This window comes from Cervus elaphus, chromosome 18 (genome assembly GCF_910594005.1).
Source record: "Cervus elaphus chromosome 18, mCerEla1.1, whole genome shotgun sequence".
Taxonomy (NCBI): domain Eukaryota; kingdom Metazoa; phylum Chordata; class Mammalia; order Artiodactyla; family Cervidae; genus Cervus; species Cervus elaphus.
Window position 1 is genome coordinate 89,570,196 of NC_057832.1, and position 27,494 is coordinate 89,597,689.

The 27,494-nt window shown below is 39.7% G+C and overlaps 1 gene segment (V, D, J or C); it reads left to right on the forward strand.

Annotated features, from left to right (window-relative positions):
• Positions 1–5,580: 5,580 nt before the first annotated feature.
• On the forward strand, positions 5,581–27,494 carry LOC122674535. The segment is given in 8 exon segments: positions 5,581–5,728; positions 5,871–6,174; positions 16,143–16,192; positions 19,750–20,079; positions 23,757–23,816; positions 24,134–24,181; positions 24,473–24,523; positions 26,898–27,494. Coding segments are annotated over 8 exon segments (1,029 nt in total).

The following is a 27,494-nucleotide window of genomic DNA, read 5'->3' on the forward strand; positions in this document are numbered from 1 at the left end:
AATTAAAACTAAAAAGAGATTTTGCTTACAAAGAAATGCTACTCCAATATATTAAGAGGTCTTTTGATTAGGAACACAGCACAGGTCTTTTCCCCAACTTTTCATTAAGAGATCAGACTCAGTCTCATGGAATAGAGGGTGGATCATGACATAATCTTATCAGCCACAGGCAGGCAACTAACTCTATGGTGCCATGTCTGTGAGCTACTACAATCAATAAAACCTTTATTAACCTCTGAATAACATCAGCAGTGCATGTCACCATTTCAGTTTTCAAAAAGAATAATCAATTTCCAGTCTTTTTTTTCCCCCTCTAGTGACTTTCAATGAAGGTTTTTCATGCAGAAAAAGAAAGAACACAAAAATTATTTGAGATGTAGCATGAAAAGGCTAAATATTGCATGTTATTTTGTGTTCTTTTTTTTTAATAACAAAGTCTATGTATTTCATGGGCTGTGAAATAGACATTGAAGTGTCTATATGATTTAGGCCACCCAAGAATTTTATTTTAAAGCATTTTAGAAAAGGATCTACTCTTCACATGCCCACATTTTTGCTTTATGTCTGAACACTGTTGTGGAAACAAGAGGCCCGGGTTCGTTGAGAACCACAGAAGCCGGACAGGGTCTCTGTTCGCTGTGACTGTGGCTGCTTCTGCTGGCCTGCCTGTCCCTGTATCAGCTGCCCAGCTACTCCATTCCAGTCCTCTGCTTTCCCCTTCTTTTAGAAAAGATTTTATTAGCTTTCAGTGCGGCTATAATTGACATGAAACTTTACATTAGTCTCAGTTATCAGCATAATGATTCCATATTTGTATACATTTATAAATGGTCACTGGGCTTCCCTCGTGGCTCAGCGACGTGTTTTAAGATCTACTCTCTTTTCCCTTCTATGGTTAAATAATTATGCAGAGTCATTGCTATTACAACTGATCATGTGTTTATTTGCTTGTATTTCTGAGGTTGAAATGTTTCCTTGGTGACTTGAGGGACTGAATAATGAATGTGCCTCGCCTTGGAGGCACATGGAGCTGCATTCCCGGCAGAGGACCGTGTCTGTCGTCTCAGAAGCTCCCGTACGCTCCAGAGACATCCACTGGTGCAGGATCAGCGCGGATCCTGGGACCAGAGAGGGCGCCTGAGTCCTGGCTCTGCCTCTGTCAGCTGTGGGACCCTGGACCAGGCACTCACCCTTGGTCTCACCTGTCTCCGTGTAGGTGGAGACAAGGACAGTACCATCCTCCCAGGACTGCTGCCCTCACTGCCTGCGGAAGTTAGGGTTTGTAGTTAAACTGTGTCTGACACAGAGACATTCTGGCTACATAAATGAGAGTGAACTAAGTCATCCTTATTTGGAAATTTGGGACTCTGGGGTGATTTTCATGCTTCACAAATTTATACCTAAAAGGAAAAGGTTTAAAAAAAACCTCCCTTTATAAAATCACAATCATATTCCTGAAATTTTACTTTGAATCTACTCAGAGAAAGGCTCCATATTTAACTACTTTGTCACGTAGTTTCATTTTCAAAGACTTACTTTAACAAAAGAGTTTTCATTGTCCTAAAAGTGGTTTTTCACTATCCTGCTTTTCTTCTGCTTCTCCTGAAGAGTCTAGATGGTAGGAAAGGGGAAGGAGAAAAAGAACTGCACTTGATTGCAGTAACAAATGATTTCTTTTACATTACAGTACACACGGTTAGAATATAAAATGAGAGGTACGTAGGTTTAATCCTTGAGAGGTTTAGATTAACACAATGCCATGTGTAAACTAAAGTTTTATCTTATTTCTTGTCGGAGGAAACCCTTTATAACAGGAGCTACCTGTTGCGCTAATTTGTCAAAAGAGATTTCACGTATGTCTATCAAAAAATATTTATCTAGACCAAGGACTGTTTTCCACCGTTCCTCCTCCTGCATCTCTTTACTGACAAGCTTATGCAGGTTTTTCAAGTGCAGTTAGTTTGGACTTTGGTACAAATAATTTACCCTTCATATTTTGACAAATGGCTATATTCAGTTAGTGAGAGAGTTTCTAGTGCAGAGATAAAACGGACAGTCATGCTCTCATGTTATTGCCAGCAACCATTGTGTTACAATCTTCCTTGGTCAGTGTCTCCTGAACCTTATATTGTTGTTGAGTTCTACCTAGATATCCACTCAGGAGTTATCTCCAAACTACACTGTTATACATCTATTTAATATATGAATATGCTTGATATGATAAATAAAATGTCTTTCTTTCTCTCTTTATATATACTATCCTTCTGCATATTTTCCCTATCTATCTCTTCCTCTCTCTCTCTGTACTATTGCACAGCAACACTGTATAACAAACATCCCAAAGCATAGTGGTTTAAAACAGCAATCATTTATTAAGCCTCAGCGAGGCTGTTCTCCTGATTTGAGTCAGACTCAGCTGATGACCACCCAGGCTCCAGCCAACCCATCAGCGGATCACCAGGTGACCAGGTCAAGGTAGCCTGGGCAAGGATGAATCAACTCTATACGCGGTGGGTCTTCATCCTCCAGGACTTGTTGTCATGACAATGGTGGGGATCCAAGAGATCTGCCAGAATTTCATCAGGCCTTTTAAGGTCTAGACTCAGACCTGGAACCCCATTCTAATGGGGAAAGAAACTGCAGCCTTGGATTGAAGGACTGACTGTGAATTCACACTGCAAGGAGTCAGTTCCAATCTGGAAAATTCGCCGAGAAGCACATTTGGCCTTTGAATGTCTCTTACTAAATGCAAATAACACCCATGATTTTGGGAGCTGCAAAAAGTAAATGACAGCTACAAAAGTAAATGAAGTATTTTGAAAAAGGAAAGCATAAAGTTAGCACTACTGAACTGATGGTGAGTTTCTCTCATTTTTCTTTTGGTCTCCCCTAGCTGGCACTCAGAGAAGCCTGATGCCTGAATGTGCATCAGGTGCAGAGAGAGGGATGGCATGCTCAGTGGCCAGGAGAACTGCTTTTCTGTTTTTGCTTGTGCTTCTTTTGTCCTTTTCCATTCTCTCCCACTCTCACCATTCCGCACTCACACCCCCAGCCCAGGCCATCCCAGTGTCTATGACAGCAGCAGTGACTATATGGAGGTTAAGCCCTGAGGGAAGGGACCGTCTCTCTCACATAGGAAACTGTGGTCCCAAGAGCACACGGAGAATCCCAGTGGCTTTTGTTCTCTCTGTCCTGTTCCTGCTTGGTGCGGAAGGGAGACACAGTTGCAGGAATGCACAGCAGAGCAAATATACAGTAGTCTACTTATCTGGTCCAAGAGCCAGAAGGACAATTCCTGTGAGCTGGAAAGTGGTGCAGAGCTTGCGGAGAGGAGAGAGATTAAGAAAGAAATCTCATATAAGGGTGTTTGACAGCTAGGATCACCGCCCCCTAGCTGCACATGCATAAAGTGGAAAAAAGTGAAAGTGAAGTCGCTCAGTTGTGTCCGACTCTTTGTGACCCCATGGACTGTAACCTACCAGGCTCCTCCTTCCGTCCATGGGATTTTCCAGGCAAGAGTACTGGAGTGGGTTGCCATTTCCTTCCCCAGCACCTGCATAAATGTGATCCAAAACAGATTTTGCAAACTGATCTAAGTGTAAACAAACACCCAGGGCCACTGGGTGGCGCACACAGTGCAGTGTGAATAATACTGCAAAAGCTTTGAAAACTGCGCTATCTGGACCTGCCCATCACAGACAGGTAGGGATTATTATTCCATAACTGGATCAATTCCCAGCAAAAAAAAAAAAAACAAAAAAACACGTGTAGGATATAATCCAGAATCATTCAATTTATAGAAAGCCAGGAAAATCTCAACATATTACTGTAGAAAAGTCAGTTAACAGATGCCAATCCTTAAATAGGGCTTCCCTGATAGCTCAGCTGGTAAAGAATTCACCTGCAATGCAGGAGACCCCGGTTCCTGAATATCACACATGTTGGAATGACAGAGAATTTAAAATAGTTATGAGGACCGTGGGAGGAAATGGAAAGAGGGAGAGATAGAAAGTACAATAGGTAAGAGATATAAACAGAGAAATAGAACAGGAAAGACAGGTGGTGGAGGTAGGCAAGTAGAGAGATAGAGTCAGAAATAGAGACGAGGAAAGAAATAGTAAAACAGAGGAGAGACAAAGAGAAAGAGAGGAGGGGAAGAAGTCAGAGCTGAAAAGAAAGGGGGGGGGTATAGCAATAGGAAATAGAGAAGATCTGTGAACATAGAGATGGACAGACAGAGGGATATAAAGAATGGTGCTTTGGGGAGATAGAGAAACAGAATAGTGATAGGAGAAAGCGAGTCAGTCAAGAGACAGCTGTAGAGCAGTCAGGAGAGTCATCTAAACCCACCACATAATTAAGGGCCACATAATGGTAATTTCATATATTCATATAACCACAGCTACTTTACCTATTCATCTGTTGATGGGCACTTAGCTATTATAAACAATGAACTTAGGAGTGCAGGTATCTTTTAGTGTTTTTGTTTTCTTTTGATAAACACTCAGAAGTAGAATTGCTGGATCATGTGGTAGTTCCATTTTTAACTTTTTGAGGAATATCCACATTGTTTTCAGTAGTGACTGAACCAATTTGCATTCCACCAAAAGTGTACTTAGACTGTAAAGAATTCCTGGTGGCTCAGATGATAAAGAATTTGCCTGCACTGCTGGAGACCTGAGTTCTGTCCCTGGGTTGGGAAGATCCCCTGGAGGAGGGCATGGCAACCCACTCCAGTACTCTTGCCTGGAGAATCCCCATGGACAGAGGAAACTGAGGGTTACAGTCTATGGTGTCACACAGAATCCTACACAACTGAGCGACTAAGCACAGCAAAAGTGTACAAGGGTTCTCTTTTCCCCACATCCTCACCAACATGTATTGTTTGTGTTCTTTTTGATAATAGCCATTCTGACAGATGTGAGATGATATCTCGTTGTTGTTTCGATTTGCATTTCCCTGCATTTCAGATAAGTAAAAAATTTGTTTTCCTTTGTGGATGTTTCAAATATTGCAAAGTTCCCTGCATTTTTTTTCCCCCACAAAATCTGGAAACCCTATATGAGACAGTCTTTTACTTGAGGATGAACATAAATCCTCCATCAAACTGTTTTATGAGGCATGCATACACACAAACACACATCTGTTTACTTTAAAGGAGAGTCAAATGTAGACCACTATAACTGATATTAGTTTCTTTTAATAAGGCTCATTCAATTCTTATTGGATTTGCTGCTCAAAGTCGGCTTACAGGTATAAAAGGAAAGGTAGTTCAGGGAAACTATATAAAGATGTTTAATCACCGGACAAGACCATGGTATCAACATTAACACTGAAAGGCTGAACTGCAGGGAATTTAGCCCGATTCGGGTCTTCTCACTCCACCAGGCAACAGGCAAGCTTTGTCCGTGTTTCTCCTCCCCAGACCCCAATCTGATCCCTCTGCTTGCAGTTCTGAGCTCTCAGTGCTCAGGCGTCTCTTCTCCTGGGTGGGGGAGGTGTTCCCAGCCTGCCACAGGGGGGTCTTCAAGAAAAGGGTTGGTACAGAGAGGCGCAGCTCCACCCCAGGCCTCTTCCGACACCGCCCCGTCTGGGCTCAGCCTGGTGGTTTTTAAGAAAGATCTTCCTTGACTCCTCTGCCTGTCACATCTGCTGAGAACCCCAGTCTAGCTCACTGATCCAGGCATGTTGCCGGCCCTAGTGCTGCTTTTGGTTTTCCTGGCTCTTGGTAAGTGTGTTGCCTGGATGCTCCGTGGATTTTTCTGAATTTTGTGGCATTGGTGGGGGCACTGGTGGGGGTAGGGAAGGGTCATACTAAGAAACTGGTGTTTCCTCTTCATCATTATTTTTTGTTGCTTTTCCCATTGCAGTCACTCCGGTATCTTCCAGCGCGAAAGGGGCCCAGATGTCAGTCACTAGTAAGACTTGGGAGACTGCTTCTTTCACTTGCGATCTTACACAAGATGCCACATATATCCACCTGTACAAACAACAGGAGGGGATGGCTCCCCGACGCCTTTTCTACTACGATGTCTACTACTCCAAGATTGAGTTCGAATCAGGAACCAACAAAGCAAAATACAGTGTTTATAAAAGCTCAGGAAGGAGCTATAGATTTGCAATCCTAAATCTGGAACACAGTGATTCTGGCATGTACTACTGTGCTGTCTGGGATAAGCACGTTGGTTCAGACTTCCTGTACACTGCACTGGAAATTTTGCTTGTGGCTGCCAAGTGCAGCTCTGGTAACAACCCCTGCCTCACTTCTTCCCCCAAATTTTCTTTACTCTGAACAAAGAGAAACCCTGAGCTCAATGCCCATTTCCGAAGCTATATATTCCATAGCCACCTCTTTCCTCTCCAAAACAGCCATAGTTTTTCCTGAAAACAGACCTTCATCCCCAGACTGTAAGCAAGCAATCTAGCAGGCAGCATATTCTCACTCTCCTAGGAACTGGTAGAGTTCATATAATTTTTTCTTTAGGACAAACAGGGCATCTAGGATTGATCTCTTAGGAGACACATTTAGAAGAGCAAAATGGAAAGGTTAGACAATATGGAATCATTAATTCCATCATTATCCAGAGAAAATGGCTGGGGATGGAGCATCTTCATTATTCAGGAATATGAAAAATAAGAAATGATGGAATGAAAACTTGAGACTTCCTAAACCTCAAGCTGGTATCTGATCTCTCTTATGGACAAATAGATATTTTCCTCATATAACTAACTAGGGCAAGACTGACATAGTGAATGTGTAGGAAAAAAGTGATTGTTTTAGGTAAGCCAACCATGGTATTCTATTTACACCTGCTTTTGAAGTTCAGCCCACAGCTGAAACTGGTCTGTCTGGTAACAGATAAAGTGGTATGTCTCCCTTTGAAATGGGCCACTTCCCAGCCTAACACAGGAATGCATCCTAGAAGAGGGCTTGTGAGCTTCCTCCTGACCAGGAAGCCCCTCCTCTCTTATCGCTCCCCTGGGCCCTGCCGCTCTCACAGGTCATCGTATTTGTCCATGATAACCCCACAACCACAAGTCACAGCTTCAGGTCCTTCCCCTTCTGTGACTGCAGGGAAGATGGGATTGGCTAGTAAATGCACCAACTTTAACTTGCTCTATTGCTCAGCAAGCTCTGGGAGTTGGTGATGGACAGGGAAGCCTGGCGTGCTGCAGTCCGTGGGGCTGCAAAGAGTCGGACATGACTGAGCAACTAAACTGAACTTGAACTGATCAGCAACCACATGGTTTAACTATTTGCAGCTTTAGGACAGTCTGAAGCATTAAACATATTTTAATTTAGATTTTCCAGTGGTGGTAAGATTTTGTTCTGCACATTTGTTTCTTTGATCTGCTGTGATCTCAATTTCTGTGTAAGGTAGCAATCTTAATATGGAGATCCAGTTTCTTCCCCAATTACTGACAAATACATCATTACACCACTGTTTTTCATCATCACGTAGTGATAACTACCTTGTCCTATGCTCACGGGGTCCTTGTTCTCTCCCTCCTCTTCCCACTCTCCATCTGCTTATATAGGCCAGTTTCTCCAAGGGCACAGCTAGAGTTGGCAGTCACTGTGTACACACAAGAAACACAATCACAACCTTGTGTAGGATAAAAGGTATGCTATACATAACCCGTGTGTGACCAAAGAAATCAGAGAAAATAAAAAATACTTGAAGACGATAAAACTGGAAGTGAGTGACGCGAAAGTCGCTCAGTCATGTCTAACTCTTTGCGACCCCATGGACTATGCAGTCCATGGAATTGCCCAGGTGGGTAGCTTTTCCCTTCTCCGGGGGATCTTTCCAACTCAAGGATCAAACCCAGGTCTCCTACAGTGCGGGTGGATCCTTTACCAGCTGAGCCAGAAGGGAAGCCCAAGAAGACTGGAGTGGGTAGCCTATCCCTTCTCCAGTGGGTCTTCCTGACTCAGGAATCGAACTGGGGTCTCCTGCTTTGCAGATGGCTTCTTTTCCAACTGAGCTATTAGGGAAGCCCCAAAATAGAAGAACACCATAAAAATCTGTGGCACACAGCAAAAGCAGTTCTAAGAGAGGTTTATAGTGATACAAGCCTACTTCAGGGGACAAGAACAACCTGAATAAACAGCCTAAACTAACACCTAAAAGAACTAGAGAAAAGAAGAACAAACAAACCTAAAAGTAAGTAGAAGGAAAGAATAATAAAGATCAGAGCAGATATAAATAAAATAGAGCCTAAAAAAAAAACCCAGAAAATATCAGTGATATTAAGAACTGGTTTTTTGAAGACAAATTGGAAAAACAAATTTATCAAGTTAAAAAGAGAGAAATCTCAAACATGCAAAATTAGACATGAAATAGAAGAAATTGCAATTGACACCATCAAAATACAAAGAATAAGACATTACTGCAAATAATCATATGCCATGCAAGAAAACAGACAACCTAGAATAAATGGATAAATTCCTAGAAATGTAAAATCTCTCCACTTAACCAGGAAGAAACAAAATATAAATACACTACCAGAAATGAAACTGCATCAGTAATCAAAAGCATTCCAAAAACAAAAGTCTAGGACCAGAGAGCTTCTAAGATTAATTCTACCTAATATTTAGAAAAGAACTTCTGTCTCAAAATATTCCAAAACTATCAAAGAGGGAGGAACACTTCCCACCACATCATCAAAAATTAAATATTGAGTATTGAGGTCCCCTAATGCTTAGTCATTAAGTCACATCCAACTCTTTGCAACCCCATGGACTGTAGCCTGCCAGGTTCCTCTGTCCATGGGATTTCCCAGGCAAGAATACTGGAGTGGGTTGCCATTTCCTTCTCCAGGGCATCTTCCTAACCCAGGGATCAAACCCACATCTCCTGCATTGGCAGGTAAATTCTTTACCGCTGAGTCACCTGGAAAGCCAAAGATGTCTCTTTCCATCTTCTCATTCCAAGTTTCTCTACCCAAAGATCCAAACAGTCTCATACTTGTTCCTTCTAGCTCACTTTTCTAGATGCTTTTTAATATAAACCTAATACTTTCAGGTGTATAGAAAAGGTAGAGGAACCAGAGATCAAGTTGCCAACATTCTTCAGATCTTAGAGAAAGCAGGAGAATTCTAGGAAAACATCTACTTCTGCTTCATTGACTATGCTAAAACCTTTGTGTGGATCACAACAAACTGGAAAATTCTCAAAGGGATGGGAATACCAGACCTGTCTCTTGAGAAACCTGTATGGGGGTCAAGAAGCAAGAGTTAGAACTGGACGTGGAACTGACTGTTTCAAAATTAATAAAGGAGTATGACAAGGCTGTATACTGTCACCCTGCTTATTTAACTTATATGCAGAGTACATCCTGGGAAATGCCAGGCTGGATGAAGCACAAGCTGTAATCAAGACTGCTGGGAGAATCACCAACAACCTCAGATACGCAGATGATTCTACTCTAATGACACAAAGTGAAGAGAATCTAAAGAGTCTCTTGATGAGGGTGAAAGAGGAGAGTGAAAAACCTGGCTTTTTCAACATTCAAAAAATAAAGATCATGGCATCTGGTCCCGTTACTTCATGGCAAATAAAAGGAGAAAAAGTGGAAGCAGTGACAGAATTTATTTTTCTGGACTCCAAAATCACTGCAGATGGTCACTTTAGCTTTGAAATTAAAAGACACTTGCTACTTGGAAAGAAAACTATGACTAACCCAGATAGCATATTAAAAAGCAGAGACATCGCTTTGCCAAAAAAATCTGTATAGTCAAAGCTGTAATTTTTCTAGTAGTCATGTATGGATATGACAGTTGGATCATAAATAAGGTTGAGTGCCCAAGAATCGATGCTTTCGAATTGCAGTGCTAGAGAAGACACTTGAGAAGTGTCTTGAGAAGTCACTTGGACAGCAAGGAGATCAACCCAGTCAATACTAAAGGAAATCAATCCTGAATCTTCATTGGAAGGACTGATACTGAAGCTGAACCTCCAGTACTTTGGCCACCTGATGCAAAGAGCTGACTGATTGGAAAAGAACCCTATGCTGGGAAAAATTGAAGACAAAAGGAGTAGGGGCAGCAAAGGATCAGATGTTTAGATAGCAACACTGACTCAATGTACTGAGTTTGAGCAAACTCTGGGACACAGTGGAGGTCAGAAGAGCCTGGTGTGCTGTAGTCCATGGGGTTGCAAAGAGTCTAACATGACTTAGTAACTGAACAACTGTCAGGGAATGTTTAACAGTAGGATTCCTGTGTGCTGTTTCCTATCTCTCTTGAGCCCTCTGTTCCTTATCGGTCCATTTAGGTGCAAGAGGAGCAGGCAAGCCTCTCCCAGGATGGAGATCAAAGAGATGGGATGCTTGCATAGGATTTCCTTCATTGGCTTTTCCATTTGGTGAAAGGGATTATTTATGACCCTCTTATGATATGGATCGCCTTTTGGCCTTATGGCCTCTATTGCTCCTTGCTTCCTTGGTAACTTGTAAAGTCTGGTCTCTTGATCTTTATCTGAAGAAGCTACCTTGTATTGTGGTATATATATTATTCTTACAGAATTCAATAAAACACCCTTGTTCCATCAAAGCTTGGGTCCCTGTGTCTTTCTCTCTCTCTCTCTCTCTATTTCTGGCTGATTCCCTGGAGTGTGAAAGCCGGCTGCGTAACCCAGGAATATTAGCCTCTTTCTTTCTTTCCCTTTCTCATAGTCGACTCCGGACGACCAGGTTCCGGCCCATTAAAGGACCCCAACAAACAACAGCAACAAATTTATATGGTATTTGATAAAGAGCTATTGTTGTTTTCCCAAGAAATGATCAGTAGCTCAAAGCCAGTTTTAAAATAATCTCTCATTGCCCTACAACTTAAAAATTCCTTATCATATTTTTACATTAATATATGCTTGCAGTGTTTTGTGCAGGACTTTTGTTTCATTTATGTTTCAAAATTCTTACAACATAATTAGCTCAACCCCAATTCTTACAACATAAAACAGCAACAAACAAAGTTTATCTTAACTCTGATTGGAATTACAGTCAATTTATGCAGTTTTTTTCTCAGCCCTTTAGTAAAATCCTATACTGTTTTCTTCATATGGTCTTGTATTATTTTGTAAATATAATCAAAGATTTTATAGCTGTTTACCTGTTCTTTTACATTTTACTACTTAAATCCTTCATAGGTCTTGGAATACAGACAACTCTTAAGCTTCTGATAATTCTGCTCGTGGTCTTAGAATAAGGAAAAACAGAAGACAAGATGTCAAAAAGGAGATGAGTGGGCATCACTCATGTCTATAATAGATGCAAAGAGTATATGTCAGCCCCAAGTACTAATAACCCAGAATTCTCAATTTAAAAAAATGAGATGAGATGTGCTTAGTCACTCAGACATGTTCAACTCTGCAACGCCATGGACTGTAGCCTGCCAGGCTCTTCTTTCCATGGGGATTCTCCAGGCAAGAACACTGGAGTGGGTTGCTGTTCCCTCCTCCAGATCTTCCCAACCCAGGGATCAAACCCAGGTCTCCTGCATTACAGGCAGATTCTTTACCATCTTTGCCACCAGGGAAGCCCTTAAAAAAAAGACTCCTTTCTAAATATGATTTTCATCCAGGTCTCTCATCCTTTTCTATTGTGTTGGGTGCTATGAGTGGACAGCTGCTCACCATGATCTCCTCTTACTTTCACCCTCAGGGCAGTGGCATTGAGTGCTCACGAGCCTCAGGCCAGGACTGGGTGGATCTGCATGGACATGGGAATCTCAGGGCCAGTCCAGTCTGGATTCTGGCAGATGGACTGTTCATCTGTGCTCAGAGAAGCAGTCAGTTGCTTCTGGCTATTTCTTTTTCTCCTGATCTAAGGTGAGTGGCTTGAGATTACAGAACAGCCTCTAAGAGTCTTCTTTCAACATATCAGAGAAATGGATATTGTTTTCAAGTTTTAGTTTCAGTAAGGAATCTAATCTCAAAGCAGATAGAGTTCTACAAATTTCTTCCTTTATTCCAGGAAAAATAGTAAGTCATCATAGGAGATATTTTCTCATCTTGCATTGGCGTGGTAAAGAATTACATTACTCAACAAATGGAAAACTTTGTTCACATTTCTCAAGTATACTTGTGTTGGCATATTTGCATTTTCAGTTACTGAAGAGTTTCCTCTCTTCAGAAATACATTCCTAAATTGCTAAGGGAGCAGCCCTGGTGTTTGTGGAAACAGAAGGGCCTTTCCTTTGATGTAAACTCTAAGCAGTTTCAACAGAGCTGAACACCTGGAAAAAAAAAGTCTTAATTCTTTGAATACTATTCCTGGAAATTTAGAAAGGCCAGTAATTAACTGTTTGGTGCCAGTGATGTGTTCTTTTCCTGCTTTAACACTTTTCATCTATTATCAGTGTTTCCAATGATCTCTCCTCTGTGGAAAGCAGATATTTGGGTCCATTTATCTGAGGAAAACTAATAAAACATCAAATACCACAAAACCTATGTTCAAGGACTTCCAAAAGAACCCAGAAAATCAAATTGCCAGTACAAAGTTTTTAACTGCTAGTCATGTCATGAAGGTAGGTGAAGGCTGAGATTATTGTAGGGGCTTCAACCGGGGTAAACGGCTCAGAATGAAAGAAGATATTTGGAAAAGGAACTAGGCTCATAATAATTCCCCATGGTAAGTAACTTTTTTCTGTTTTTTACCTTGGTCATGAAAGACTAACAGACTCTTTTCATTTTATTTTGGAGGCTTGTGGGATCTTAGTTCCCTGATCAGTGATCAAACCCAAGACCATGGTAGTGAAAGTGCCAAATCCTAACCCCTGGATAGCCAAGAAATTTCTGACAGATGCTTTTTAGAGAAAAGCAATTTAGGATTCCTCCTTATGTGACTGCCACATTCTTGGGCTCAGAATACAAACAACAATTTTTCAGCTACTGGTCACTGTATATGGAAACTAAACTACTTTGGAAATGGTTTACTTTCTCTGCTTGTAAGCAGTTGAAATTTTTCTTCTAGAAAACACACACACACACAGAATAGGCTCAGGCTAGATAATAAAATATTCCGAGGACTCAGTTTTATTGTTTCATTTATATTCCAATATTTTTATGCCATTATCATGTTCCTTACTATGTTAGTGTAAGTTTTTGGTTCAGGTTCCTTTTCTTGTAGATGGTCTATTAAGTGAGTTACTCTTCTCTTAATTAGCTCTTCTCTAGAGTTTGAGATAAAACTTCTCCATTCTCCTAATAACTTGCAAAACAAATATTATAGGTTTTCACCTCATCCCTAATAGCAGTGCAAAAAGATTCTATAGTAAACGACTATAGAACTTTGATAAATCTCACTTCTTGTTTCTCTAGCTTCTTAGAGGTAGGCTGATATTCTTTAAAACTTGTGCTATTGGATTTCTTTTTTTAATTAATTAATCTTTTAAAACTGAAGAATAATTGCTTTACAGAATTTTGCTGTTCTCTTTCAAACCTCAACATGAATCAGCCATAAATTTCCTGGATATGGACAAGTTTGTCAGCTCAAGTCATTTCAGCTCCAAAGTCCATGAAAATGGTGTGCATGGTTACATATCCTCATTTGCTCTTTCATTCTTTCAGCAAATATTTATTGAATTGTTTCTGTGCTGGGTGCTTAAGATAAAAGTGTGAACATGACAGAACAAGGATAACACTCAAACCATTTCTATTGTGGTGGAAAAGTGTTTGAAATTCTGGCTTAATGGGGACCCATGTTCTATGATCTGTGGCTGGCAGGACACCTTGATGAACTTGTTTCCTTTCTTAATTGATTAAATAGTTGTTGTTGTTGTTGAGTCATTAGGTCATGTCTGACTCCTTTGTGACCCCATGAACTGAAGCCTGCCAGACTCTTTCATCCATGGGATTTCCCAGGCAATAATATTGGAGTGGGTTGCCATTTCTTTCTCCAGGGGATCTTCCTGACTCAGGGATCGAACTCATGATGCCTACATTGGCAGGCAGACTCTTTAACACTCAACCACCAGGGAAGCCCAATGTAATAGTTATTGCTTGTAAAATCTACACCTTTTGTTTGGTGGAAGACTGATAAAATGGCCTCGATACCATCCCATTAAAGAGAATTTTAATATTAATCAATATTAGCTATATTTACTGAGGGCCAGGCATCATGATAAGTATTTCAATGCCTTATCTTTTCCTCAACAGGAATCCTTTCATTCTCATTTCATAGATAAGGAAACTGAGGTTTAGAGAAGTTCACTTAAATGCTGTAAGTCACATGACTAGTTACTGTTGGCAAAATTTGGGATCCAATAGGGATTCCCTTGTGGCTCAGCTGGTAAAGAATCTGCTTGTAATGCAAGAGACCTGGGTTCGATCCCTGGGTTGGGAAGATCCCCTGGAGAAGGGAAAGGCTATCCACTTGAGTATTCTGGCCTAGAGAATTCCATGGATTGCATAGTCCATAGGGTCGCAAAGAGCTGGACATGACTGAGTGACTTTCACACTCACACAGAGACTTGTTTATTCTGAAGTAAGTGGACTGGACCACTGCATGATATTAGAAACATTAAGTCATGTTTTTATATCCTAAATATTTACTCTCTGTAATCTGACTTGGATCCTTCAATTAACTACAGTATTGTCATTGTGCATAGGGAAATGGCAACCCACTCCGGTACTCTTGCCTGGAAAATCCCATGGATGGAGAAGCCTGTAGGCTACAGTATATGGTAGGTTACAGTCTATGGGGTCGCAAAGACTCGGACATGACTGAGTGACTTCACTTTCACTTTCTTTATTTTATACTTTGTATTGCTACTTATATGTGAAAACAATGCTTTTGCTTTTAATGATGGCACTGAAATGACCTCTCTTTATGCCCAAAAGATCATGTAAGTCATACTGAGTATGTATTTATTAAATATTCAGAATATGTGTCAGTTCTATTTCAATACAAAAGAGGCAAGTAAGAAAAAGAAATAAGAAAGAAGAAAAAATTGTAGTGGAATACATACTTTTTGTTAACTGGTAAACACACCAAATTTTCAAATATGATATGCTTTTCCCTCCAAAATTAGAAAAGAACTTCAATGCAGGAGTTTTTAAGAGGTAAATGAAGTAAAAAGTGAACATTGCAAAATAAATAAATAAAAAGGGGATATTGCCTTCAGTATCCATTTTATAAAATGGAAGAAATGGTCTTTAAACAAATACATTTATACTCCCAGTACATCAATGCTATGTCCTGCAACATTTAATATCATCCACAGGTGGTGACCCTCAGCAGTTAAAGTTAAGCAGGCAATGTTTTAGTGATCCAAGGGGACAATAGGAGGATTTGAGGACCGGGCATCTTCATTTGGACCAGGCCATTTGTCTTAGTCATTCTGTCCTAAGGTACAGTGCCCAGAGTTGCAAATTGAACTTTGGGCATAAGTTAGGTAGAAGTCATTTTGAGGCTGTAATTTCGGGTAAAAGCTTGGAATGCCAGTAGATGTGCTGTTAATGGGGGAAAAAATGCCATTTATTTTGGACAACATCAGTGAAGAAGTTCCATGTACTGACTGCTTCAGCCAATGTTCTCTTTGACTTTCTTAAACGTGGAAATACAACAAATAAGAATAAACAAATGATTGCCTATTAATTGGGTATGTGAAAAGCTATGATGATGGTTTTGAGAGCTCTAGACATATATAGCATAGAGTAAAGCAAACAAGTCATTAGTTGCTACAAATCTAATTGCAAACCCCAAACACTGAATTTTTATCAGGGTATGCAAAGTTTGGTCCTATGCTATTAAAATGTCATGTTGGACCACACAATTATCAGAAATAAAAATGCTAATAATAATGTTAATGATAACATAGCAACTTTTAGAATATCTTATCTCCATATTATTTTTATTCAAATCAGTCTTCAGTTCTTGTTTTGTTTTGATCTCACTGCAGCAGTGATAAGGATGTTCAATTGACTTAACAGTAATATCATCTTCTACAAATAAATGAAGCTTCTAAGGCTTTAGCTTATTTGATTTGTTCAACCCCAGAACTTGTTAGGAGCAAAATGAACTAGGACTAGAATCCTGGTGTCTTGAATTCCAAGCCATCATAATTCCACTAGAATTTGAAGGAATCAGTGAAGCTAAATTAGTCTAAAGTTTTTGATACAGCCTGAATCACTGTGTAATAATTACGTAAAAAACTTCAATGTTGGAACAAAACTTGTCGTCACAGGTAGGTATCAGAGAATGTAATTTTTTTCCAAGGCAATAGAGGGAAAGTGAGGAACAATTAAATGAGAATGAAAGTCTCAAATAATGGGTATGTGGTTGGGGATTAGATTTAGGAGAGATTTTACAACAAGTCCATGTAGTAAAGGAGCGTGCAGACAACACTGCACAAATATTGTAATAGGATTTGGCTTTGTATCCATGTGGACTTCAGTAAAGGGCCCATGTGGCATTCTTGCCTGGAAAATCCCACGGACAGAGGAGCCTGGCGGGCTACTCTCCGTGGAGTCGCAAGAGTCGGACGGGACTTAGCAACTAAGCTAAACAATAATGTATTATATGTAATAGTCATGAAAGTGTTTGGCCCAAGGCTGAAGTTTGTCATTACAGCTAAGTTTTGTGAGTTGACAGGTTTCCTTTTCTGATGCTGAAGGTGTATTTTCAAAAAACATGGGCTTTCGAGTCAGGCTGACCTGGAGCTTCCGACCCACCACTAACTACTTATGTGAACATGGGGGTGATTCTCTGGCCTCAGTCTCCTAATCCATAAGACAGGATAACAGCGTATATTCAGCAGGGGTAGTAGGAGAATTGAATGAGATAATGTAAATAAAGTACTTAGCACATTGGCTAACACCTCATAGGTGCTGGATGGGTTTTTATTCAAATGTGAAGTGAAAATGGCATCCAGGAGAGAGAGTTTTTTGCAAAACTGTTGACAGAACTGACATTCTTCAGAGAATGCAGCTGCACTTCTGATTTCTCAAATGAAAAGTTATCTTACTGTCCACTCACACACACACAAAATTGAATTGGGCGGGGGGGATTTGTCTCTCTTTAGCAGGTTCTTGTCTACTTGGCAAGAAAAATTAGATTAAGATGTATTTTTTTATATGTCTTGTTGTTCTATGTGGTTTAAATCTTAATCCTTTAGCTTAATTGGTATCATTTCTAACAACAATATTTATTGGCTCTAAAATATATAGTCAATAAGCTTGGGCTTCATGCTCATATTTATCAGAAAAAAGCTTTAATCTATAAAGAAAGTGATCAACAAGTGAAGTCAAATATAGAGGGAAGTATGAATTTGAAACTGCTATTTAAAAATGAAATAGTTCTAATTATCTAATTTATAAAAGAAAAATGAGAAGAAAAAAGAGAACATGTTAATAGCAACATAGTATGTGGTTGGGGCTATGATAATGAATAAAATACTATTTGTCCTAAAAGGAAGATGTATAACATTAAATTAAGCACATTAAGATCCAACTATATTTACAGCATGAGTGAAAAATCAACACTGTCTGTTTACTGACTTAGTAAAATCAGGAGCTTTGCTGCACAGGCAGAAATTCTGAATAATTTTTTTCTTCTCATGTGAAAAGTCCAATTTTTCTTTTCTTAAGATATTTCCCAATGAGGGGCTTCTCTGGTGGTTCAATGGTTAAGATTCCGCCTTCTAGTGCAGGGGGGCACAGGTTCAATTCCTGGTTGGGATATACACTCTCTTCAGTAGGTGGAAAAAGAGCAAATAGTGGTGGTCCAAAGCAGTTCAGCAGCCTTATAGAGTAGGTACAAATTAAGGGGGGGACACTGAGAGTCAAAATATTATGTATTATTACTGAAGACAAAACTTTAGATGAAATTCCAAAATAAAATGTGCTCTTGGTGAACACTTTCTGAATTGAGACGAAATTCTGATAAATGCATTACTTGATGAGCTTAGTGTAAGAGCATTTCTGAAAATAATGTGGGTTCGGTTGCTTCAGTCATGTCTGGCTCTTTGCGACCCATGGACTGTAGTCCACGAGGCCCCTCTGTCCATGGGATGCTCCAGGCAATAATACTGGAGTGGGTTACCATTTCCTCCTACAAGGGATCTTCCCAACCCAGGAATCGCCTCTACTTTTCATGCGTCTCCTGCATTGCAGGCGATTCTTTACCACTGAGCCATCGGGGAAGCTCTTCTGAAAATAATACTTTTTTAAAAAGGGAAGTATAGTTGATTTACAACATTGGGTGAGTTTCAGGTGTATAGCAAAGTGATTCAGTTATATGTGTGTGTGTCTGTGTGTGTGTGTGCGTTTTTGTGTGTGTGTGTCTGTGTGTGTATAGACTTTTTCAGGTTCTTTTCCATTATTGCAAGGTTACTACAAGATATTGGATATAGTTCCCTGTGCTATGCAGTAGGTCCTTATTGTTTTATCTATTTTATATATAGTATTGTGTTATCTATTAATCCCAAATTGGGGGTTTGGGATTAATTATACATTTTAAATGGAAGTTTTAGAAATATAGCTATCTTGCTTCCACATTCAAGGCACTGTAAATAATGTACTGCTCTACTAAAAAATCCGGAGTGGTTCAGATGTAAAATTGAGAGGTTATATAGAATTAAAAATAGAGAGAATCCCAGCACTTCAGAATTGGGCATGGGACCCACATCCGGAGAGAAAAGTTAACTTCATACATTGTCACGTACCCGTGGACACTGACTCCATTTTAAAAAGCAACTGCATATCACTTTTTAAAAATGATAAACTTCTCTGGGTGTTTATTTTTGTGGGGAATAAAATAAATATGGTGCATCCCAGAATCAGTTAAATGAAGAATGAGTTTCCACAGAGTTTCAGAACATGAGAATGTGTCATTTGGCCAAAGAGAGCATAAGTTATAACATAAGACAAGATGGGAAAGGGAAGTAGTTCAGAAGGCATCAAAGATTCTCACAGACAGAGAAACGATCAGTTACCTGGTCTCCTCCTCCATCCCCATTCCCACAACCCACCCATCCACTGCAAAAGAGGCTCCACTATGATGGAGCAAAAGAGATTTTTTTTTTTAATTGAGATTTCCCTGGCAGTCCAGCGGTTGGGACTTTGCACTTCTACTGTAGGAGGCACAGGTTCAATCCATGGTGCAGGAACTAAGATACGGCATGCTGCATAGTATGGTCAAAAAACCAAACAAATAAGCTGACAAAACAATAAATGTATTCATGAATTTTGGAAGCCTTGATATGGGGTATTTACATGGGGGTATTTAAAGGTCATACACCATCTTTACAAATGGAGAAAAATGAAGGTCAAGGTATAATCTAGCTTTACTACTTAATAGCTGTGACTTTGGGCAAGTTACATGAAGTCTTGAACTTTTCTTTCCATCAAAGATAAGAGCAATAATAAGCATCTGACAATCTATTGTGGATGAGAGGCCATGGTGAGCACTGGTCCAATGATGCCTTTCTTTTATACTCGCTGTGCTGTCCTCAGTCATTCACTTATGTCCGACTCTTTGCTACCCCGTGGACTGTAGCCTGCCAGGCTCCTCTGTCCATGAAATTTTCCAGGCAAGAATACTGGTGGGTTGCCATTTCCTTCTCCAGGGGATCATCCCAACACAGGGATTGAATCCGCATCTCTTGTGTCTCCTGCATTGGCAGTGGATTCTTTTCCACTGGACTACCTGGGAAGCCTTATTACTTGCTAGGTTTTTCCAAACCTCAAAATGTTGGTGTTGCTCTAATGATTCTTTTTAATTATATTTTATTTTCCCCCACAGATAGAAACCTTGCTACAGACATTTCACCCAAGCCCACTACTTTTCTTCCTTCAATTGCTGAAATCAACCACAGTAAGACTGGAACATATCTTTGTCTTCTGGAGAAATTTTTCCCTGATATTATTGAGGTTTACTGGAAAGAAAAGGATGGCAACAGAGCTCTGCCATCCCAGAAGGGAAATACTATGAAGACCACTGACACATACATGAAGTTCAGCTGGCTGACTGTGGCTGAAAACTCCATGGATAAAGAACATATATGTGTCGTCAAACACGAGAGAAATATAGGAGGAATTAATCAAGAGATTCTTTTTCGTTCAATAAATGAAGGTATGTGAATAAACATAAATATAACTTCCAGAACACTGTTTTTCAAATAAAACACACCACTTTTTCTGTTAAGCATTAGTGAAAAACAAACAAATGTCTTTATAAAATGATGTTTTGTTTAATGGTAGCATAAATGTTCTGCTATCTCCCCCATAGAATTAAAGTGGGATAGGCTTTGATACATAAATATGAAAAAAATTTTACTTAACCTTTTCAGATTTGGTTTCATCTTCCAAAATATTAAGATCATAGTGATGTTTCTTAAAGTTGTTGTATGGATTCAAGGAAACAACATCTGTGAAAGTATCTAGCAACTTAGCACATAACAAATCTCCACTGTGGATGACTTTGGCTGATCAGGAAATAAGAACATTATGCATCTTTCTGGAATGTTTTACTCAGCAAATAAAGTCAGTGTCATTTTAATCCTGCTTTACTCAAGGTACCATTCCAAAACAATGAGTTATTAAATGATAAAACAGTGTTTGTATGATGGAGGCAGATTGCAGTTCAACAAAAAGTAGAATAATTAGACTCCTGGGGTTTTATTATGTTTTTAGGTTTTTGAAATTTGTATTTTATACCGGATCTTCCCAACCCAGGAATCAAACCAGGGTCTCCTGCTTTTCAGGTAGATTCTTTACCAACTGAACTATCAGGGAATTTCCATACCACCCTAAGATAAGCTAAAATTTTGTAATTAGAGATGGGGTGAGGCTAAAGTATATAGACTTACTCTCATTCTACATGAAGAATGCATTTCTTGCCATTGGAAAATGCTTCTCATAAACTCTCATTGCAGCCCTAGCACGTGCCAGGCCTGGAGGGAGTGTGGATGAACAGACTCAGGTGAATTACTCTCCCAGAAGGATGCACTAGTCAAGAGAATATACTTGTTTCTTAATCACTCAGGGTTACTCGTGATTCGACCAAGGTGTCCCAAAGGAGACCCTGTGATGCGGATGTTGGGCAGAGGGCTGGAAGCCTGTTGGCCCTGGCGGTGGTCCTGTAACTCACAGGATTCTGGACTGAAAGTCTGCAGTATTCACCTAGCAGACCCCAGTGTCCCTAATTAGGAATCATTTCTGTGCCTTTCCCTGTGGTTAGGAAGCCCTTTTAAAGTAGTGGGAACCACGTACTTAATCAAATGTACACAGACTTTTACTGGGAACCAGTCTGAATTTCTGAAGCAAGCCTGTCTCTTCCCTGATCCTCAGTTTGTCCAATGATCAAATTAGGTTTGAACACTTGCCTTGGCTTTGTCCTGGGGCTGTGATGAAGAGCCAATAGTATAGCACCAGAGAAAACGTTCCAAAGCATGACAGAGATGTATTTATTCTCATATTCGTCAAATCTATTTGTATCCTTTCCTAAAACTAATTAAAAGTAAGAATACAAAAACAGCCCTAAATTGTTATTTCTACTCTTATAAATAGAGGGGAAGCAAATTCGCTAAGTTTAGTCTAATGTATCCACAGCTCTGTTTGTCCTACTAGGTTTTAATTTTTCTTGTAATCAGGAAAAAATGAGTCCCTGTGACAATTACCATATTGGAGAGAAGCTCCAGTTCATAGTGTGTTTTACCTGACACAATTTTTGAAACAAATGCTTTGAAAGGGGTTCTAATGGCAGTAAAACTAATGAGGGCATTTCTGCTAATGTCATTCTTTAGCAGATTTCTAATGTTGTTTCTAAGAAGCTTTTTGTTTTTGATAAAAGCTAATAATATAACAGGGGAGTACAGACTGATGAAATGATTTTGAGGAGAAATACAATTAATCTGGTCCTAGTTTTCAACCAGCCTTTACTGAGAAATTGAACTTATCATAAACACACGAAGTTTATTACAAAAATTTGTTTCTTTATTGTTTCTGCCTCAATCAATGCATGGTAATAAGAAGTTTGTTTATCTTTTAATAATTTTAAAAATTTATTTATTTTGTATTTTGCTGTGCTGGGTCTTCATTGCTGCGTGGGCTTTTCTCTAGTTGCAGTGCATGGGCTTCTCATTGCAGTGGTTTCTCTTGTTGCAGAGCATGGGCTCTAGGGCTTGTGGGCTTCAGTAGTTGTGGCTCATGGGGTCAGTAGTTGCAGCTCCCAGGCTCTTGAATGCAGGCTCAATAGTTGTGGCACATGGCCTTAGTTGCTCTATGGTATGTGGGATCCTCTCAGATCAGGGATCAAACCTATGCTTCCTGCACTGGCAGGCAGATCCTTTACCACTGAGCCACCAGGGAAGCCCCTATTTACCTTTTCATGAATAAAATCATTATAAGGAAAGAAAGGGACTTATGAAAGTCAGTTCTTGAGGATACTTGAACATCAAAACATGACTCTACTTGTATTTTCATTCTTGGGATTTACTCCAAAGCATTTATACCTCAAATCCACATTTTAGATTATAGTGAAAAAAAGATCTCGTTGAGGGCATAAAAGGCATACCAGACTGTATCCATGTGGACATGAACCCATTCAGGAGAAAAGCGATAAACAACTTCTGTGACTGTTTTCCTCCATCCAACAGTCCATGATCTTTTAAAAAAAAATTTGTACCAATATGGTTGTATTTTTGTTTGACTTTACTCATGAATAAAATTCTCACTTCAAGTTTTATCAAGTCAGATAACTAAAAATGTGATTTGATCTATTTTTTTTTATCCCGGAAAGAAATGCTGAGCTCCTGTAATAAAAAGGTCATTGTTAAGAATAATTAAGATCTCTAGAAGAGAAGATGTTTTTAATGTCCACAATGGTAGAATTCTGTTGTCTTTACATAGGTTAATTTCTGTTTCTAAGGCTTATTTTCAGAGTACGCTCCGCTTGCTCTGTCTCATTTAATCCCCAACAACCATCCTTTGAATGCTGTCTCTGCCACCACTGGTATCAGATACAACTCTCCGCCAGTTACCCTCTAATTCATACTTCCTCCTTTGTAACACGGAATGCTCCAAAACACAAATCACTCCAGTGTCACTGGGGGATGAAAGAAGATAATGCAGTGAAGAGTTAAGTGAGTGCCTGGCCCAGTTACAGTCACTTAGCTATTAACCTTATTAATATTGCTTTGGTTATGCCCATAAGCCCCACAACTACAGAAAAATAATGTCCATGAGGCAAGGATACTGAGGATGTGTGTGCTTTGGAAAGCTTCAGCTGCTTTCTTTTGCTTGATGGGAAATATGCCTTAGCCTAACTCCTTCAAACGTGGGATTCCCTTGAGGACTCTAACTTTGAATGACTTTGATTTGGTAGCAATTCTTCATCTCGGCAGTGGGTGCTGAAGTCATGGAGCAGCCACTTTTCCTGATTACTTGTCTTTGCAACAAGTATTTCTCCAACACCTACTTTGTGGTAAGCACAGCGCTAGGAGCTATGAATACAGAAGGAAAATAAGATGCCATTGGGTATTACCCTCCAGTTATGGTAAAATGTAGCCTTCATGAACTTCAACATTTCCATGTGTAGAAAACCATATGCAAATGAAATCTATGAATTACATGGAATCAGACCAACTAGTTTTGGAACTGTAGGGCTCATATTTTTAATAACTGTCTCTCTCAGCTGATTATCTATCTATATACATATATATATATATAGCAATAACACATATATAAACATATACAATGCCAAATAATGGGCACAAATAATTGACTAATACTTTTTTTCATTTCTTGTAGTTGTCAGCTCAATTATCCCTACCACTGAGTCTCCCAGTGACTGTTTAAACCATGAAAGCGGTAAGTGTTTGTATATGATTGCCTTTATGTCATGCTTCAGTATTTTATTTCCTTTCTAATCTATTTATCTTTTGCACTTCTCTGGCTAACAGTACAAAAGACCAATTACTGGAATTGTGGGGCTCATTGTCATAGTTTTAATGACTATCTCTACTGTCTCACTGTCAGCAGATTATATACATATGTATATATTTATATATACACAGACACACACATATGTATCTGTGTATATATTTACATACATTTACATACATATGTACACATTGTAAAATAATGGGCAAGGACAATTGATTAATACTTGCTTCCATTGTTTCTAGAAGTTACCGGTACTGGTTCTAAAAAAGTTTGTCTGAAAGATGAAAGCGGTAAGTTTTTGCCTATGTTTGCCTTTATGAAATCTTACAGCATTTTTTTCCCTCCTGATCAAATTACCTCTTGAACTTCCCTGCTTAATGGTAGGAAAAAGCAATTATTCCTGAAATTGTGGAGTTCATACATTTAATCAGAGTATCTCTCCTATTTGTGCTAGCAAATTTTACCTTATATATACATATATATTAACACACATGTATTTAATCACATATGTGCCACTGTCTAATAATAGATATGAACAATTGACGATACAATTGATTAATACTAGCTCTCCTTTCTTCTAGAAGTCACTGCTGATCATAATTCTACAAAAGTGTGTCTGAAAGATGAAAGCAGTAAGTTTTGCCTGTGTGTCTTGTTACAGCCCTTTTCCCCTCTAAATAAACTTAACTTCCGAACTTCTTTGGTTTAAGTAGAAAGCCAGAAAGTCTGGATATTGCAGAATGGATGGCATCATGTTTTAAGTAAATCTATCATTCCCTAAGAGTCATCTTAGCACAGTAAATGTTGGTTTTGGAGTTTTGAGGATGCAGTGATAGGTTCTGAATTATTTCAACAGTGATAGGTTCTGAATTATTTCAACAGTGGGCTTCACTCACTTGTGTAGCTTTTGTTTGTAGTGACTAGAGAAATGTGATATCAAGTTACTTCTAGACAGTTGAGTTTTAGCCCCTGTTTGCATCTAATACATGAACTAACACAGAGAGCTTGATATACACAAAGTGTACTGCTGTATCTTTCACGTAGACTCTGTTCGCTCCTCACAACCACTCCTATGAGGTGGTACCATATTTTCCCAACATTTTGCAATTAGGGCAATGTGCCAAAATTAGTTCAGTCCTTTGTACAAAGTCACACAGCTAGATCTGGGGATTCAACTTAGTCCATCTGAATCAATGGTTCACACAACTTACTCAGTTCTCTATTCCTCCTCTAAGAGGTAGACATAGAGCAAGAATCCCAAAACCAAGGTCCTGAGACAGGATGAACCCATGGGCAGCGGTGTTAAGTGCATGGGCTTCCAAATATCACAGTCCCCAGTTCTATTATTATTAGCTTCATGAAAAATGGGTAAATTACTTGCATTTCTGAGCAATACTGCCCTCATATGCCAGTTAAGACAATAATAGACTGAACCTAGTTACTGGAGATATAAGATCACATATGTGGAGTGTCTCTGATAGGGTATCCAGTTAGCTGGCACAGAATCAGTACCACTTGGTGGCCCCTTCTCCCTACATGAACGTTCCAAGTGCATTTAGAATCTCTGGCTCTAGCCCTGCTGATCCCTCCTCCATTCCAAGTATCAGGGCCCCAGAACTCAGCTAATACCTGACCTGACAGAGGGGAGTAAGTTATGAGCAGGTCACCTCCTGAGATCATTTCCATACCAAATGCTAGTGATTCTGGAGTTCTGACTCTCTGAAGATGAGGTGTGGGAAAGAGAAATTTCCACAAGAAGAAACTCAGTCTTGAGACTAATTGAGTAGCCAAGTCAGGCCCATCATTAGTGCTGTTAACTGTTTTTTTGACAGCACATATTTCTTGCAAAACGTCAAAGACAAATAAGTGCAATTATCCTATAACATCACAGCCATGATGGTAGACATTCAAGACAGACAGGTGAGTGAGGCATGAGCTCCTGATGTTTCAGGAATTTTGGACTAAAGACCTTCTTCCATTTGATAAAATGTCCTCTTTACCAAAACCTTCTGCCCACTACACTGTATGACAACCAGATTTCCATGACTTGTATCCTTCTTAGGAACCTCACCAATGCACAACATGTAATGGCTCAGATCCTCCCAAATCAGCAATTCGACTTGATATTTATGCTTAACTTTGATGTCTGGTGTGTCAATTGCACATGGAGTCACAGGATTACAGAGCAGCTAAGAATGTGTTCTTCAAAGTCATGTTGCTGGGATTAAAATGTGGTTTGTGGTACTTTCTAAATGTGTGACCTCAGGCAAATTATTTTTCTCTGTGCTCAGTTTCTTGTAAAATGTGGTTGAAAATAATAATCTCATGCTCTGCTGTGCTTAGTCATTCAGTCATGTTCCAACTCTTTGTGACCCCATGGACTGTAGTCCACCACGTTCCTCTCTTCACTGGGATTCTCCAGCCAAGAATACTGGAGTGGGTTGCCATGCCCTCCTCCAGGAGATCTTCCCAACCCAGGGACTGAACCCAGGTTTCCTGCACTGCAGGTGGATTGTTTACCATCTGAGCCTCCAGGGAAGCCCAATAATTTCATAGGTTATCTTAAAGCTTATATAAGAGTAGAATTTTGCATGCAAAGCTCTCAAAATAAGTGTTTGATATTTGATTAGTCATTAATGAATATAACCTGTTATTATTACTCAGAGATGTGGGAAGGGGGCAAAAAAAGTGCTAAATGCTATTTGTCACAAATATTTTTCTCTTTGGACTCATTCTTTAAAAACACAACATTGTATTTTTTTTTAATATTTTGGAAGATTCTAGTGAATTTAGCTGAGGTTGTTGATTGACTTGAATTGCCAACTGGATTCTGAATTGTCCTGGGAGTGGCGGTGCTCATGGCGCTTATACTTGTTTTCTTTGGGGTTTGGTGGTGTGAAGGAGTATCACTTCACAGTAGGGCATCAGACATAATTATGACCTCCTCCCATTACTGTGTACTGACCTTTCAAAAGAACGGATAACTAATCAAATGATTTCTCCTAGATACCCTGCAGCTGCAGCTCATGAACACCTCTGCCTATTACACCTACCTCCTTCTCCTCCTCAAGAGTGCGGTCTACTTTATCATCACTACCTCCTGTGTGTTTCGGAGAACAGGCATCTGCTGTGACGGGAAGAACTCATGACAGAGGGTCCCCGAAGGAGTCAGCTTTCCTTGATCATCTATTGTTACTGAAATTCTCTGCTTGCTTTTTGGATTTGGGTTATCTCAGTGCATATGTGTTTTTCCCCCTATTGTGTCATTATTGTGTAACAGTTTTTCAAACACTGGGCAAACAGACAGTTCTACTCTGTAACAAGGAATTCTGCTATTACTCAGGCAGCAAGGCCCAGCGTGGGTCCAGGGAGCCTCTCCCACCACTGTACCCAACCACATCAGCTTCTTCCACCGAGTCCTCGTGCCTCCAGGGCACACAAAGCGGGCAGCTCCCCATCGCCTCCCTCAGCATCTTCCCCAAGACCACAGTCTTGACCCTCCCTGTTACACATCCTGGGGCAGCCAGCTTTGCTACTTGAACTCTGTACATTCTTTTTCATATTAGGCACAATAAGTTAAAAAATAAATGAAAAGTCCACTTA